The 17,116-nt window shown below is 51.6% G+C and overlaps 1 protein-coding gene across 1 annotated transcript in view; it reads left to right on the top strand.

Annotated features, from left to right (window-relative positions):
- The window catches only part of SPTBN5 (spectrin beta, non-erythrocytic 5), a 365,978-nt gene that overhangs the window by 140,478 nt on the left and 208,384 nt on the right, over nt 1-17,116 (top strand). Inside the window, exon 33 of the mRNA XM_075330185.1 lies at nt 15,940-16,089. Within this exon, the coding sequence (XP_075186300.1) occupies nt 15,940-16,089 (150 nt within the window). The remainder of the gene's footprint in view (nt 1-15,939; nt 16,090-17,116) is intronic.

Below are 17,116 nucleotides of genomic sequence, written 5' to 3'. Positions count from 1 at the left end.
GTGATCCCACTGGGGGTGTATAGCCAGAAGGGGAGGGGCCTTACACTTTTAAGTGTAATACTTTGTGTGGCCTCCAGAGGCAATAGCTATACACCCAATTGTCTGGGTCTCCCAATTGGAGCTAGAAGAAAAGGAATTTACGGTAAGTAAACAAAATTCCCTTCTTCTGCCTTAGTTCCCCTGCAATAAGTGATCTGTAATAGATTGCGTATACAGGGCCGCCATCAGGGCATTACTACTGTGACTGGTGTATGGGGCCCGGTGAAAAGAGGGGGCCCGGCCAGGCCCGGGGTAAATACTTTTCTTTGTCGCTCTATTGGGAGACCCAGACAATTGGGTGTATAGGCTATGCCTCCGGAGGCCGCACAAAGTATTACACTCAAAAGTGTTAAGCCCCTCCCCTTCTGCCTATACACCCCCGTGCTCCCACGGGCTCCTCAGTTTTTTGCTTTGTGCGAAGGAGGTCAGACACGCACGCACAGCTCCACAGATTGGTCAGCAGCAGCTGCTGACCATGTCGGATGGAAGAAAAGTGGGCCCATATAGGGCCCCCAGCATGCTCCCTTCTCACCCCACTCTTGTCGGCGGTGTTGTTAAGGTTGAGGTATCCATTGCGGGTACGGAGGCTGGAGCCCACATGCTGTTTTCCTTCCCCATCCCCCTCAGGGTTCTGGTGGAAGTGGGATCCTATCGGTCTTCAGGCACTGAGACCGTGCTTCATCCACAACTCCTGTGGAGCCTGCTGGATAGGAGCCGGGTATCGTTCAGGGACATGGCCCTGCTACTTGGAGGTACTCTGTGTCCCCGTGGGGACCGCGCACAGCAACACTCCAGCTTTGCTGGGTGTGCTAGTGCACCGGGGACCGCGGAGCTGACCGGGTTAATATGTGCCATTACACACTCAGCGTTGCTGAGTGTGTTTATGTATAGGGACTGCCGCATTGACCGCCGCTGCCTTGGAAATACTGCGGCGCGGCTGGGACTTGTAGTGCGCCGGGGACTTCCACGCCGGCCGCGCTTTTACGGCGGCCGCGTTTATTACTAGAGTCCCCGGCTTTTTGCGGCCTAGTTTCCTTTCCTCCCGCCCATAGCCCTGACAGGCAGGGGAAGGGCGGGACGCTGCATAGAACGAGCAGCACTGAGGGCTGGAGCATGCTTTGCATACTCCACTCCCCTCACTGTGCACAGTGCAGGCACCAGTTCCCGCTCTTTCTGGGTCACGCCCACGGCTCCCTCCTCTCCTCAGGACGCATTCCTGTCAGCTCCTCGGACGCTGCAGAGGGGGACAAAATCTGGGAGACCCAGGCAGGGACTCTGGTGGCCTCACAACCGCTTTAAGCGGGTGGTAAGCAGCACCTGTGGTGCTAGCCCCATTGTGCAGTAGTGTAACATTATATGTTTATTTTACACTGTATAGTGCACAGTTGATTTCTGGCTATATACCCTATTGTGTTGCTCAGGGAAGATAATAGCATGGCGCCCACGAAAGGCAGGGGTGCCAAAACACAGGCTTATTATGTTGCCTGCGCCGCATGTACGACCCCGCTACCGGCAGGTTCCACTGACCCTCATTGTCTGCACTGTTCGGCCCCTGTGGCACTTGCTCAGCCAGAGCCTCTGCTAGGGGGGGCCCAGGGGGAGCCACCTGCTAACACTGTTCAGGTGACAGGGACGGAGTTTGCAAAACTCTCTGAGACTATGGCTAAGATACTAGAAGCCTTGCAGTCCAGGCCGGTATCTCAGCACAGGGACTCTGTTGATTCTTTGTTCCCGGGCCCACCTCAGCTGGACCAACAATGTCCTCCCGGGGTATCTCATGGATCCCAAGCTGAGGGTTCTGACACAGACCCCAGCCCCAGACCGACTAAGCGAGCTCGCTTAGATTTTCCCTCGACATCATCATATTGTTCAGGGTCTCAGCGAGGGGAATCGCTGGTCGATGACGCGGAAGTAGCTGATCAGGATTCTGATCCTGAGGCCGCTCTCAATCTTGATACTCCGGACGGGGACGCCATAGTGAACGACCTTATTGCGTCCATCAATCGTATGTTGGATATTTCTCCCTCAGCTCCTCCGGCGGAGGAGTCGGCTTCCCTGCAGGAGAAATTCCGTTTCAGGTTTCCCAAGCGTACACCGAGTATGTTTCTGGACCACTCTGATTTCAGAGAGGCAGTCCAGAAACACTGAGCTTGTCCAGATAAGCGTTTTTCTAAGCGCCTTAAGGATACACGTTACCCTTTCCCCCCTGACGTGGTCAAGGGCTGGACTCAGTGTCCCAAGGTGGATCCTCCAATCTCCAGACTGGCAGCTAGATCCATACTTGCAGTGGAAGATGGGGCTTCACTCAAAGATGCCACTGACAGGCAGATGGAGCTCTGGTTGAAATCCATCTATGAAGCTATCGGCGCTTCTTTTGCCCCAGCATTCGCAGCCGTATGGGCGCTACAAGCTATCTCAGCAGGTCAAGCGCAAATTGACGCAGCCACACGCACGTCCGCGCCACAGGTGGCGTCCATAACCACTCAGACGTCGGCATTTGCGTCTTACGCTATTAATGCTATCCTGGACTCTGCGAGCCGTACGGCGGTTGCAGCCGCCAATTCGGTGGTACTCCGCAGGGCCTTGTGGCTACGGGAATGGAAGGCAGATTCTGTTTCCAAAAAGCGCTTAACCAGTTTGCCAATTTCGGGCGAACGATTGTTTGGCGAGCGTTTAGATGAAATCATCAAACAATCCAAGGGAAAGGATACATCCTTACCCCAGCCCAAACCGAACATACCCCAACAGAGGAAGGGGCAGTCGAGGTTTCGGTCCTTTCGGGGCGCGGGCAGGTCCCAATTCTCCTCGTCCAAAAGGCCTCAGAAAGATCAAAGGAACTCTGATGAATGGCGGTCTAAGTCACGTCCTAAACAGACCACCGGAGGTGCCGCTACCAAAGCGGCTTCCTCATGACTTTCGGCATCCTCACTCCGCATCCTCGGTCGGTGGCAGGCTCTCCCGCTTTTGCGACACCTGGCTGCCACGGGTAAAAGACCGTTGGGTGAGAGACATTCTGTCTCACGGTTACAAGATAGAGTTCACCTCTCGTCCCCCGACTCGATTCTTCAGGGCATCCCCGCCTCCCGAGCGAGCCGAGGCTCTTCTGCAGGCGCTGGGCATTCTGAAGGCAGAAGGAGTGGTGGTCCCTGTTCCTCTTCAGCAACAGGGCCACGGTTTTTACTCCAACTTGTTTGTGGTCCCAAAGAAGGACGGGTCTTTTCGACCTGTCCTGGACCTGAAACTTCTCAACAAACACGTAAAGACCAGGCGGTTCCGGATGGAATCCCTCCGCTCCGTCATCGCCTCAATGTCCCAGGGAGATTTCCTTGCATCGATCGATATCAAGGATGCTTATCTCCACGTACCGATTGCTCCAGAGCACCAGCGCTTCTTGCGCTTCGCCATAGGGAACGAACACCTGCAGTTCGTGGCACTGCCGTTCGGCCTGGCAACAGCCCCACGGGTTTTCACCAAGGTTATGGCTACTGTAGTAGCGGTCCTCCACTCTCAGGGTCACTCGGTGATCCCGTACTTGGACGATCTGTTGATCAAGGCACCCTCTCTAGAGGCATGCCAACACAGCCTCGACGCTACCCTGGAGACTCTCCAGAGTTTCGGGTGGATCATCAATTTTCCAAAGTCAAATCTGACACCGGCCCAATCGCTGACATACCTTGGCATGGAGTTTCATACCCTCTCAGCGATAGTGAAGCTTCCGCTGATCAAGCAGCGGTCACTACAGACAGGGGTACAATCTCTCCTTCAAGGTCGGTCACACACCTTGAGACGCCTCATGCACTTCCTGGGGAAGATGGTGGCAGCAATGGAGGCAGTTCCTTTCGCGCAGTTTCACCTGCGTCCTCTTCAATGGGACATCCTTCGCAAATGGGACAGGAAGCCGACGTCCCTCGACAGGAACGTCTCCCTCTCGCAGGCGACCAAAGCTTCCCTTCGGTGGTGGCTTCTTCCCACTTCATTATCGAAAGGGAAATCCTTCCTACCCCCATCCTGGGAGGTGGTCACGACGGACGCGAGTCTGTCAGGGTGGGGAGCGGTTTTTCTCCACCACAGGGCTCAGGGTACGTGGACCCAGCAAGAGTCCTCGCTTCAGATCAATGTTCTGGAAATACGGGCAGTGTATCTTGCCCTGAAAGCGTTCCAGCAGTGGCTGGAAGGCAAGCAGATCAGAATTCAGTCAGACAATTCCACAGCGGTGGCATACATCAACCACCAAGGCGGCACACGCAGTCGGCAAGCCTTCCAGGAAGTCCGGCGGATTCTACTGTGGGTGGAAGCCACGGCCTCCACCATCTCCGCAGTTCACATTCCAGGCGTGGAAAACTGGGAGGCAGATTATCTCAGTCGCCAGGGCATGGACGCAGGGGAATGGTCCCTTCACCCGGATGTGTTTCAGGAGATCTGTTGCCGCTGGGGGGTGCCGGACGTCGATCTCATGGCGTCCCGGCACAACAACAAGGTACCAGCGTTCATGGCACGGTCTCAAGATCCCAGAGCTCTGGCGGCAGACGCCTTAGTTCAGGATTGGTCGCAGTTTCAGCTCCCTTATGTGTTTCCTCCGCTGGCACTGTTGCCCAGAGTGTTACGCAAGATCAGGGCCGACTGCCGCCGCGTCATCCTCGTCGCTCCAGACTGGCCGAGGCGGTCGTGGTACCCGGATCTGTGGCATCTCACGGTCGGCCAACCGTGGGCACTACCAGACCGACCAGACTTGCTATCTCAAGGGCCGTTTTTCCATCTGAATTCTGCGGCCCTCAACCTGACTGTGTGGCCATTGAGTCCTGGATCCTAGCGTCTTCAGGGTTATCTCAAGACGTCATTGCCACTATGAGACAAGCTAGGAAACCAACGTCCGCCAAGATCTACCACAGGACGTGGAAAATTTTCCTGTCGTGGTGCTCTGCTCAGGGTATTTCTCCCTGGCCTTTTGCTTTGCCCACTTTTCTGTCCTTCCTTCAATCTGGACTGGAAAAGGGTTTGTCGCTCAGCTCCCTTAAGGGACAAGTCTCTGCGCTCTCTGTGTTTTTCCAGAAGCGCCTAGCCAGACTTCCACAGGTACGCACGTTCCTGCAGGGGGTTTGTCACATCGTCCCTCCTTACAAGCGGCCGTTAGAACCCTGGGATCTGAACAGGGTGCTGACGGTTCTTCAGAAACCACCATTCGAGCCAATGAGGGATATTTCTCTCTCACGCCTTTCGCAGAAAGTGGTTTTTCTAGTAGCAGTCACTTCACTTCGGAGAGTGTCTGAGCTAGCAGCGCTGTCATGCAAAGCCCCTTTCCTGGTGTTTCACCAGGACAAGGTGGTTCTGCGTCCGGTTCCGGAATTTCTCCCTAAGGTGGTATCCCCCTTTCATCTCAATCAGGATATCTCCTTACCTTCTTTTTGTCCTCATCCAGTTCACCAATGTGAAAAGGATTTGCACTTGTTAGATCTGGTGAGAGCACTCAGACTCTACATTTCTTGTACGGCGCCCCTGCGCCGCTCGGATGCACTCTTTGTCCTTGTCGCTGGCCAGCGTAAAGGGTCACAGGCTTCCAAATCAACCCTGGCTCGGTGGATCAAGGAGCCAATTATCGAAGCTTACCGTTCGGCTGGGCTTCCGGTTCCCTCAGGGCTGAAGGCCCATTCTACCAGAGCCGTGGGCGCGTCCTGGGCTTTGAGGCACCAGGCTACGGCTCAGCAGGTGTGTCAGGCGGCTACCTGGTCGAGCCTGCACACTTTCACGAAGCACTATCAGGTGCATACCTATGCTTCGGCGGATGCCAGCCTAGGTAGACGAGTCCTTCAGGCGGCGGTTGCCCACCTGTAGGAAGAGGCCGTTTTACGGCTCTTTTACGAGGTATTATTTTACCCACCCAGGGACTGCTTTTGGACGTCCCAATTGTCTGGGTCTCCCAATAGAGCGACAAAGAAGAAGGGAATTTTGTTTACTTACCGTAAATTCCTTTTCTTCTAGCTCTAATTGGGAGACCCAGCACCCGCCCCTGTTTTTTTGTGTACACATGTTGTTCATGTTGAATGGTTTCAGTTCTCCGATATTCCTTCGGATTGAAGTTACTTTAAACCAGTTTATAATTCTTTTTCCTCCTTCTTGCTTTTGCACCAAAACTGAGGAGCCCGTGGGAGCACGGGGGTGTATAGGCAGAAGGGGAGGGGCTTAACACTTTTGAGTGTAATACTTTGTGCGGCCTCCGGAGGCATAGCCTATACACCCAGTTGTCTGGGTCTCCCAATTAGAGCTAGAAGAAAAGGAATTTACGGTAAGTAAACAAAATTCCCTTCATCTTTAGCCTCAGGCAGGACGGGCCCCTTTCTCTTCACCAAGCAACAGTCACAGCAGCAGCAGCAGAGGGGCACCGCACGCAGTGTCGCTTCACTACCAGACATGACTAATTTGCATACGAAGGGGCGGAGCATGCAAATTAGCCATGTGCTGTAGTGGAGGCAGGGTGATTGGAGCAGAACAGGTCGCGTCATCGCTGAGCCGTGCAGCAGGAGGTGAGGTCATCACTCTGAGACCTCATTACACTCCTGCAACAGCGGCTGAGGTGGCGAGGACGCGGCAGCCAGCGGGACAGGTAAGCGCTGTGAGCCGAAGATTCGCTGATCTCTGCCAGGGGCCCGCACTGATCTCTGCTGAAGGGGGGGGATGCTGATCTCTGCCCGGGGCCCACGCTGATCTCTGCTGAAGGGGGAGGAGGGGGACACGCTTATCTCTGCTGAAGGGGGGCGCTGATCTCTGCTGAGGGGGGGGGGCGCTGTTCTCTGCTGAAGGGGGGGGCGCTGATCTCTGCCCGGGGCCCGCGCTGACCTCTGCCTGGGGTCTGCGCTGATCTGTGTTGAAGGGGGGGGCGCTGATCTCTGCTGAAGGGGGTGGGGGGGTGCTGATCTCTGCCCGGGGCCCGAGCTGATCTCTGCTGAAAAGGGAGGGCGGGGGCGCTGATCTCTGCCCGTGGCCGCCCGCCGACCCCAGCCCCTGTCTTGCTTCAGCTAGATCAGGGGTGGGGAACCTCTGGCCTCTCTGCTGTGAGCCTCCCGGCCTCTCTGCTGTGAGCCTCCCGGCCTCTCTGCTGTGAGCCTCCCGGCCTCTCTGCTGTGAGCCTCCCGGCCTCTCTGCTGTGAGCCTCCCGGCCTCTCTGCTGTGAGCCTCCCGGCCTCTCTGCTGTGAGCCTCCTGCCTCCCGCTGCTGTGTGCCACCCTCCCTCCAGTGCTGTCTGTGCTCCCTCAGTCCTGTTCATGTCTCCAGTCCTGTTTATGCCCCTCTAGTGTTGTCCGTGCCACCGCCAGTACTTTTCGAGCCCCAGTCCCTCCTGTGATGTATATACAGTGCCTTGTGAAAGTTTTCAGCCCCCTTGCATTTTTCAACCTTTTTTCCATATTTCAGGTTTCAAACATAAAGATAAAAAAATTACATTTTATGGTGAAGAATCAACAAGTGGACACAATTGTGAAGTTGAATGAAATGTATTGCTTATTTTAATTTTTTGTATAAAATAAATAACTCAAAATTGGGGCGTTCAATATTATTCATCCCCTTTACTTTCAGTGCAGCAAACTCACTCCAGAAGTTCATTGAGGATCTCTGATTGATCCAATGTTGTCCTAAATGACTGATGATGATAAATATAATCCACCTGTGTGTAATCAAGTCTCTGTATAAATGCACCTGCTCTGTGATAGTCTCAGTGTTCTGTGTAAAGTACAGAAGAGCATCATGAAGACCAAGGAACACAACAGGCAGGTCCGTGATACTGTTGTGGAGAAGTTTAAAGCCAGATTTGGTAACAAAAAGATTTCCACAACTTTAAAGATCCCAAGGAGCACTGTGCAAGCAATCCTATTGAAATGGAAGGAATATCATACCACTGCAAGTCTACCAAGACCCGGCGGTCCATCCAAACTTTCATCTCAAACAAGGAGAAGACTGATCAGAGATGCAGCGAAGAGGCCCATGATCACTCTGGATGAACTGCAGAGATCTACAGCTGAGGTGGGAGAGTCTGTCCATAAGACAACAATCAGCCATACACTGCACAAATCTGGCCTTTATGGAAGAGTGCCAAGAACAAAGCCATTTCTCAAAGATATCCATAAAAAGTGTTGGTTAAAGCTTGCCACAAGCCACCTGGAGACACCAAACATGTGGAAGAAGGTACTCTGGTCAGATGAAACCAAAATCGAACTATTTGGGCACAATGCCAAACGATATGTTTGGTGTAGAAGCAACACAGCTCGTCACCCTGAACACACCATCCCCACTGTCAAACATGGTGGAGGCAGCATCATGGTTTGGGCCTGCTTTTCTTCAGCAGGGACAGAGAAGATGGTTAAAATTGATGGGAAGATGGATGGAGCCAAATAGAGGACCATTCTTGAAGAAAACCTGTTGGAGTCTGCAAAAGACCTGAGACTGGGACAGAAATTTGTCTTCCAACAAGACAATGATCCCAAACATAAAGCAAAATCTACAATGGAATGGTTCACAAATAAACGTATCCAGGTGTTAGAATGGCGAAGTCACAGTCCAGACCTGAACCCAATCGAGAATCTGTGGAAAGAGCTGACAACTGCTGTTCACAAACGCTCTCCATCCAACCTCACTCAGCTCGAGCTGTTTACAAAGGAAGAATGGGCGAGAATTTCAGTCTCTCGATGTGCAAAACTGATACACACATACCCCAAGCGACTGCAACTGTAATCGCAGCAAAAGTGGGCGCAACAAAGTATTCACTTACAGGGGATGAATAATATTGCACATCCCAATTTTCAGTTATTTATATTTTATAAAAAGTTTAAAATAAACAATAAATTTTGTTCAACTTCACAATTGTGTCCACTTGTTGTTGATTCTTCACCAGAACATTAACATTTTTATCTTTATGTTTGAAGCCTCAAATGTGGGAAAAGGTTGAAAAAATCAAGGGAGTTAAATACTTTTGCAAGGCACTATATATACCAGAATGTGCCCAGGAGGGGGATGTATATAGCAGGAGGGGCCCAGGATGGGACATATATACCTAAACGGGGACATATCTACAAAGAAAGGAACATATATTTCAGGAGGGGAACACATATATATATATATATATATATATATATATATATATATATATATATATAATATATATATATATATATATATATAATATATATATATATATATATATATATATATATATATATATATATACATATATATATATATATATATGCATATATATATATATATATATATATGCATATATATATATATATACATATATATATATATATGCATATATATATATATATATATATATATATATATACATATATAACATATATAGCACATGGTTTTCCAAGAGGGGCAGTGAAACTGTAGGGTGTTTGAGGGGTGGAGGCGGAGCTGGGGTGGAGCCTGGGTGGAGTCCCAAGGGGGCCCAAAAATTTTGCCAGTATGGGGCTCTGAAATTCCTAGTGGCGGCCCTGTGCGTATAGTCTGCCATGGTTCTTGGTAGTGCTTAGTCCTGTTTACGCAGAACAATGCACCGCCGAGAACGATAACTTTTTTGCGCTGTGCAAAAAATAATTTTACCCGATGAACAAGCATTTGCACTGGGTGATCAGTTTCCCAATGATGGAAATTGTATTTATATTTGAGGCACTTATATAAGATACTGGTATCAATGTGGCTTTCTTTAATGTGATACCGCCAATATTAACAGACAGCAACAAAATAATCTTGTGGTTACTTACCAATATTAGTTCGTAGACTTTAGAAGTTGTGATTTCTTTATCGTTCCTTATGGGAGACCCAAACCATGGGTGTATAGCTACTGCCTCCGGAGGACACACAAAGTACTACACTAAAAGTGTAGCTCCTCCCTCCGAGCATATACACTCCCCGGATGACAAATCCAACCCAGTTTCATGCTTTGTGTTCAGGAGGTCACACACACACATGCATCCTCTTTTGATTTTTCATTTTTTCTAAAGATTTGGAAGAAAAGCGGGTCCACTGGACTCCCAGCATGTCCCTTCTCACCCCCCTGGCGGCGGTGCTGTTAAGGTTGACTTCAGGGCAGGAGCCCTTCATGCCGCGCTCCTTCACCATCCCTTAGGGGCTCTGGCTTGAAGTTAGAGCCAACACGGTTCTCACTGCCTTGCAGGAGACCGGCCTCCATCCGCAGCCCTTTTGCAGGACCCTGCTGGACGGAGCACTGAACCCCCACCCCACCCAGGGACTGGGCCCTGCGTCTCAAAGCTAAGTATAGAGACGTTATTCAGAGGGTCCTTCTGCAATGTGGGGCACTTTTATTGGGGGGGACAGTGATGTACTTTAATAATGCTGCTTTTTACTGTGTTTCCGGCCGGTTCCACGGTTTTTACTGAGAACCGCGCCGATGATGCCTGATTGTCGGCCGCATGCATAACTCTAGGCCCCGGCTTCAGCCGCGGCCTAGTTTCGTTTCGTTCCCCTGCATGTCAGTCATGCAGGGGGACACTGCAGCGTCGCCCGCCGGCCGCTCTGCACAGGGGAGGACACTCCTCTCTGAGGAGATGATTCCCTCCCCTGTACATCTCCTTAGCCCTCCGATTCCCGCTCCTGGGTTAACCCCCGCCCCCCCCCCTCACTCTGGCGCCATTTTCTCAGCGTTCTTAGTACGCTGGTCGGCGCTGGCTGCTCTGCAGAAGGAGTGAGTATCTGGCTGGGGGTCCAGGCTTGGTATCCGGAGGGCACACATAATAGCGGTCTGATAAGTCACAACCTCTGGTTGTGCACTTTTATACACTTTCAGGGCATTCTGAAGGAGTTAATTCTTTATTATAGAACCTCCTCCTCAGCAGCATGTCTCACACTAGGAGCAAGGCTCCAAGGCTGTATATTAGCATGCAAGCTCGTATTGCAGACTCACACTGTAATGCCTGTTCTAATGTGGTGGTGCCTCAGCCTGGAGTCTCCCCAGGCTGCACCCCCGGCTTGGGTAGCATCTTTTTCCAATGCTATTTCCCAGTCCTTTGCAGACTCCATTGGACAGTTGTCTCGGACGCTGCTAAGCATGCATCAGCCCCCTTCTCAGGGTGCCTCTGCTGCTCCAGCTCGCTCTGCAGAGCTCACAGAGTCTGTTTCACCTAATCCCAGACCCCGTCCTCCTAAACGGAGACGCAGGGACTCCTCTCCTTCCTCGTCCCACGGCTCTGCCTCACAGGCCGAGTCACAAGGCGAGGAGGATGCCCTTATTGTGGGCTCAGACGCTTCGTCTATGTACCCCATTGATACCGATGGTGATGCAGATGTTAGCGTTTTGATAGCGTCCATTAACTCCGTTCTGGACCTTAACCCTCCAGTATCAGAAGAACAGGCTTCTCGGGTAGAAAAACACCAGTTTATCTCACCTAAGAGAGCAGGCCACTGTGTCTAAACCCAGGGCCTGTCCTGACAAATGCTTTAAGCGTACTTATGACTTACTGGGGGCTCGGACGCTCTCCATGTACCCTGTTGATCTGTCCGAAAGTGACGCAGATGCTAATGATTTGATTGCGTCCATTATATTTGTATTGGACCTCAATCCGCCTGTTTCAGGGGAGCACCCCTTTTTGGCAGACAAGCATCAGTATACCTTGCCTAGGAGTACAAGGAGTGTGTTCCTTATCCACTCCAGCATTCAGGTCACTGTGACCAAGCCCAGAGCCTGTCCTGACAGACGCTTCCCAGAGCGTGGTTCTGATGACTGTTTCCCCTTTCCACCAATGGTGGTCAAGGAGTGGGCTCATTCACCAAGGGTGGACCCTCCGGGGTCTAGACTTTCAGCCCGGACAGTTGTATCAGTGGCTGGCGGCTCCTCTCTGAGGATCCCACTGTCCGCCAGGTTGTCCTTCTGGCCAAATGTATATATGTGGCGGCAGGGGCCTCATTCTCCCCATCTTTTGCAGCAGTGCGGGCTCTCAAAGCCATCTCTGCTTCTCGGGAGGAGATGCATTCCCTCACCAGGGCCTTTATGCCCGAATTGGTTGCCTTAACTTCCAGGCTTCAGTCTTTTCATCCTATAGCTGGAGACTGTCACCGCACTGCGGTGGCCTCGGCTACTTCCCTCGCTATCCGCAGGTTCCTGTGGCTTCGAGAGTGGAAGGCAGAGGCTTCTTAAGAAGTTCCTTGCTGGACTCCCTTTTGCTGGGACCAGTCTATTCGGTGAACAACTGGATGAAATTATTAAGGAAGCTTTTGGCAGGAAGAGTACTTCCATGCCACAACCCAGGAAACCTTCCAGGGCAGGAACCAGTCGAGGTTTCGTTCCCTTCGTTTCCTCTAACTGGTCGTCCTCTAAGCCCTCGGCCTCGTCCACTAACTCAGCCAAGGTCCGTAAACCAACTGGCGCATGAAGCCGTGTCCTAAGTCGGCAGGAGCTGCTGCCACCAGGGCAGCCTCCTCTTGATTATCTGGCCGCGCCAGTAACGTACTTGGTCGGTGGCAGGCTCTCCCTCTTGGGCGACGTGTGGTTGCGACACGTCTTCGATCAGTGGGTGTGGGTTTCCCTCTCCCACGGCTACAAAACAGATTTTTTTCTGACAACTCCACCCTGCTCCAAGGCCGCCGCCTTCTCACAGGCCGTGGCATTCTTGCAGGCCAATGGAGTAATTGTACCAGTTCCCGACTGGGAACGGTTCTGAGATTTCTACTCAAATCTCTTCCTAGTCCCCGAAAAGGACGGTGCTTTCCGACCTGGATCTCAAAGCTTCTCAACAAGCATGTTCAGGTGCGGCAATTTTGCAGAAATCTCTGCGATCAGTCAATGACCCAAGGAGATTTCTTAGCATCCATCGACATCAGAGATGTCTCTCTGCTTGTGCCATTCGTAGTTTCCCACCAGCGTTGGCTACGTTTTGTAATCGGAGAGGAACATTTCCAATCGTGGCTCTCCCCTTGGGTTAGCCACGGCCCCTCGTGTATTCACCAGTTGCGGTTCTGCTCCTCCAGGGGTTGGTAGTGATTCCTTACCTGGACGCCCTTCTAGTCAGGGCTTCATCCAGTGCAGACTGTCAGCGCTCACTCTCAGCGGAGTGTCTCGCTCACTCTCAGCGGAGTGTCTCGCTCACTCTCAGCGGAGTGTCTCGCTCACTCTCAGCGGAGTGTCTCGCTCACTCTCAGCGGAGTGTCTCGCTCACTCTCAGCGGAGTGTCTCGCTCACTCTCAGCGGAGTGTCTCGCTCACTCTCAGCGGAGTGTCTCGCTCACTCTCAGCGGAGTGTCTCGCTCACTCTCAGCGGAGTGTCTCGCTCACTCTCAGCGGAGTGTCTCGCTCACTCTCAGCGGAGTGTCTCGCTCACTCTCGCCACGCTTCCAAGTCCACTCTGACCCCGACCCAGGAACTTACGTACCTGGGGATGCAATTCGAGACTCTGCTGGCACTTGTGAAGCTGCCCTTAGTCAAACAGCAGTCTCTTCATCTGGCAGTCCGCGCTCTGCTGAGGCTCCGCCGTCATTCCATCAGGCACCTCATGCAGGTGCTGGGTCAGATGGTGGCGTCAATAGAAGCGGTTCCCCTTGCCAGTTCCATCTGCGTCCCCTGCAGCTGGACATTTTCCGCTGTTGGGGCAAGGGACTTCTTCCTTGCACAGACTGGTGGCTCTGTCGCCACAGACCAGGAGCTCTCTTTAAGTGGTGGCTTCGGCCCCTCTCTCTGTACCAGGGACGCTCCTTTCTGGCCCCGTCCTGGGTGATTCTCACCACGGATGCCAGTCTATCCGGCTGGGGAGCAGTTTCTCCACCACCGAGCACAGGGCACTTGGACTCCGTCCGAATCAGCCCTCTCGATCAATGTGCTAGAAATCAGGGCTGTAGTCCTTGGACTCGCAGCCGCCTAGCAATGTTGGAAGTTCAACATATCCTTCAGTGGACAGTCCACATCCCAGGCGCAGAAAACTGGGAGGCAGATTATCTCAGCCGTCAAACCGTGGACAGCGGCGGGTGAGCCCTGCATCCGGCAGTGTTCCGGTCAATTTAGCAGGCAGGGCACTCCGGAAGTGGATCTAATGGCATCCCGGCACAACAACAAGGTCCCGGTTTACGTGGCTCGCTCCCACGATCCTCAGGCCTTGGCAGCGGACGCGCTGGTTCCAGATTGGTCCCAGTTCCGTCTGGCCTACGTGTTTCCCCCTCTAGCTCTCTTGCCCAGAGTCCTGCGCAAGATCAAAATGGAGGGCCGTCGGGTCGTACTCATCGCCCCAGGCCCAGGCGAGCTTGGTTCCCAGACCTGCTCCGTCTGTTCGTAGAGGTGCTGTGGCATCTCCCGGACCGGCCAGACGTTCTCTGAGGGTCCGTTTTCCACAACAATTCTGCGGCTCTCAGATTGACGGCGTGGCTCTTGAGCCCTGAATCCTTACGGCTTCAGGCATTCCTTCCGAGGTCATCTTCATTATGACTCAGGCTCGGAAGTCTTCCTCGGCCAGGATTTACCTCAGGACTTGGAGAATTTTCCTGTCCTGGTGTCGTTCTTCCGGCCATGCTCCTTGGCCGTTTTTTCCTTGCCGACCATCCTGTCCTTTCTACAGTCCGGCCTGCAGCTAGGTCTGTCCCTCATTCCCTCAAGGGACAGGTCTCGGCTCTGTCAGCATTGTTCCAGCGGCATATCGCCCGACTGGCCCAGGTGCGCACCTTCATGCAGGGCGCATCTCACATCATTCCGCCTTACCGGCGGTCTCTGGATCCCTGAGACCTTACTCTGGTCCTCATGGCCTTACAGAAACCCCCCTTTGAGCCTCTTAGGGAGGTTTCGTTGTTTAGTCTTCACAGAAAGTGGTCTTTCTGGTGGCCATAATTTCTCTCAGGAGAGTCTCTTATTTGACTGTGCTCTCTTCGGAGTCACCCTTTTTGGTTTTTTTCACCAAGACAAGGTGGTTCTCCGTCTAACTCCGGGCCTTCTCCCTAAGGTGGTGTCTCCTTTCCACCTTAACCAGGACATTTCATTGTCTTCCCTTTGTTCGGCCCCTATGCATCGCTTTGAGAAAGCGTTGCATGCTTTAGATTTGGTGCGGACGCTCCGGATCTATGTGTCACGCACCGCTGTTTCTTAGGCGGTGCACCTCTCTTGTGTGCTGACCACACGTCAGCGCAAGGGTCTCTCGGCTTCTAAACCGACCCTAGCTCATTGAATAGGTCGGCCATATCCGATGCCTACCAATGTTCTCAGATGCCTCCCCCGCCGGGGATTAAGGCGCACTCGACCAGAGCCGTCGGTGCCTCTTGGGCTACGGCTCAGCAGGTCTGTCAGGCTGCCACTTGGTCTAGTCTGCACTCTCTTTCGAAGCACTACCAAGTGCATGCTCATGCTTCGGCAGATGCGAGCTTGGGCAGACGCATCCTTCGGACGGCTGTCGCCCATTTGTGAAGTTAGGTTTCGCCTACTTCTCGGTTTCTGTTTATTTCCCACCCATGGACTGCTTTGAGACGTCCCATGGTTTGGGTCTCCCATAAGGAACGATAAAGAAAAAGAGAATTTTGTTTACTTACCGTAAATTCTTTTTCTTATAGTTCCGACATGGGAGACCCAGCACCCTCCCTGTTGCCTGTTGGCAGTTCTTGTTCCGTGTGTTTTCACCGGCTGTTGTTGTAGACAGAAGTTCCGGTTGTTCCGGGTTTTACTCTATCTCTACTTATGGGTGGATGTCCTCCTTCAGCTTTGGCACTAAACTGGGTTGGATTTGTCATCCGGGGAGTGTATATGCTCGGAGGGAGGAGCTACACTTTTAGTGTAGTACTTTGTGTGTCCTCCGGAGGCAGTAGCTATACACCCATGGTTTGGGTCTCCCATGTCGGAACTATAAGAAAAAGAATTTACGGTAAGTAAACAAAATTCTCTTTTTTTAAAAAAAATGTGTTTCTCAATTCATATTCAATGTTTTAGATCCGAGAAAAACTTCAGGCCCTTGTTGACGAAAACCAGAAACTTTACCAGCACTGGGAAATGAAACGGAAGTTACTGGAGCAGGTGCACCAGGAGCAAGTGTTCTACAGAGACATTGATAATATGGAGAAAATCCTAAATGCACAGGAGGTTAGTGAGGAACTTATATGTGTTTAATCCAACATGAGGTGCAACATCGAATAGTATTGTTATGCTTCGACTTTTGAGCAAGAAGACTTGCAAACACCCTGGTCCTTCTTCCACGTTGGTCACCAGAACAGAGTTCTGCGAAGCTCCTCTTACTCGCCCACATTCCTGGAGGAACTTCTGTCCAGTAGACCGAATGCTTGATGCTATTGCACTCAGCTTTTTGGGGATGTCAGCCAATAGGACAAAGTTTGCAGGGTTATGGTGCGGCAGCATCAGACGTGGACAATGGACCAAGGTCCTGTGGAACCTTAACTCTAGATATGATGTATCCCTGAGCTTCCCTAAGTGTGAAGTGTCTGCAGTTGTCGGTAGGTTAGTTTTGGTAGAAGTAATTATTAGATGAACAGGCACCAATCTATGGCTTAGCAACACAATTTACTTTTCTCTTTAATGTTCAACTTGATTATGGAGACAGATTTATGATAAGTTAAGGAGATCTTTTACAAGTCTGAGGAAGCTCTTTTCCATAAAATACCTGTCACATCTCTTAGAGCTCCTTCTCTAAGAAGTAAAAAAGGAACCCAAATCTTGCAAACGTGTATTTAACACATTGGGTTGGTTGTAATTTTGTATGATTACTAATTCATTAGTGGTTCACCATCTTGCTCCCCTACTGCATCTACCCTTATGTGCTCATATCCTAAGGCCATAGACACATTTCTTTACCTATAATACAGCCTGGAATCTCGGTCTGAATGCAGGTTTAATGACTTGCATTGATCATATCATGGAGACCAACGATTGTGTCAACTCAAATCATTAAACCTGCAATTAGGCTGAGACATAGATGTAATACAGGTGCGAAAATACCCGAGTTATTCGATTGACAAAAATTGGCCCACAGTTATTATTATTTATTATGTTTCCATTTACTCCATGGCGCTTTACATGTGAAAAGGGTATCCATAGTAGGGACATGTACAATAATCATGAACAATACAGGGCACAGACTGGTACAGGAAGAGAG

Source organism: Anomaloglossus baeobatrachus, chromosome 12 (genome assembly GCF_048569485.1).
Source record: "Anomaloglossus baeobatrachus isolate aAnoBae1 chromosome 12, aAnoBae1.hap1, whole genome shotgun sequence".
Lineage (NCBI taxonomy): Eukaryota > Metazoa > Chordata > Amphibia > Anura > Aromobatidae > Anomaloglossus > Anomaloglossus baeobatrachus.
This window is presented reverse-complemented; position numbering and strand designations above follow the sequence as displayed.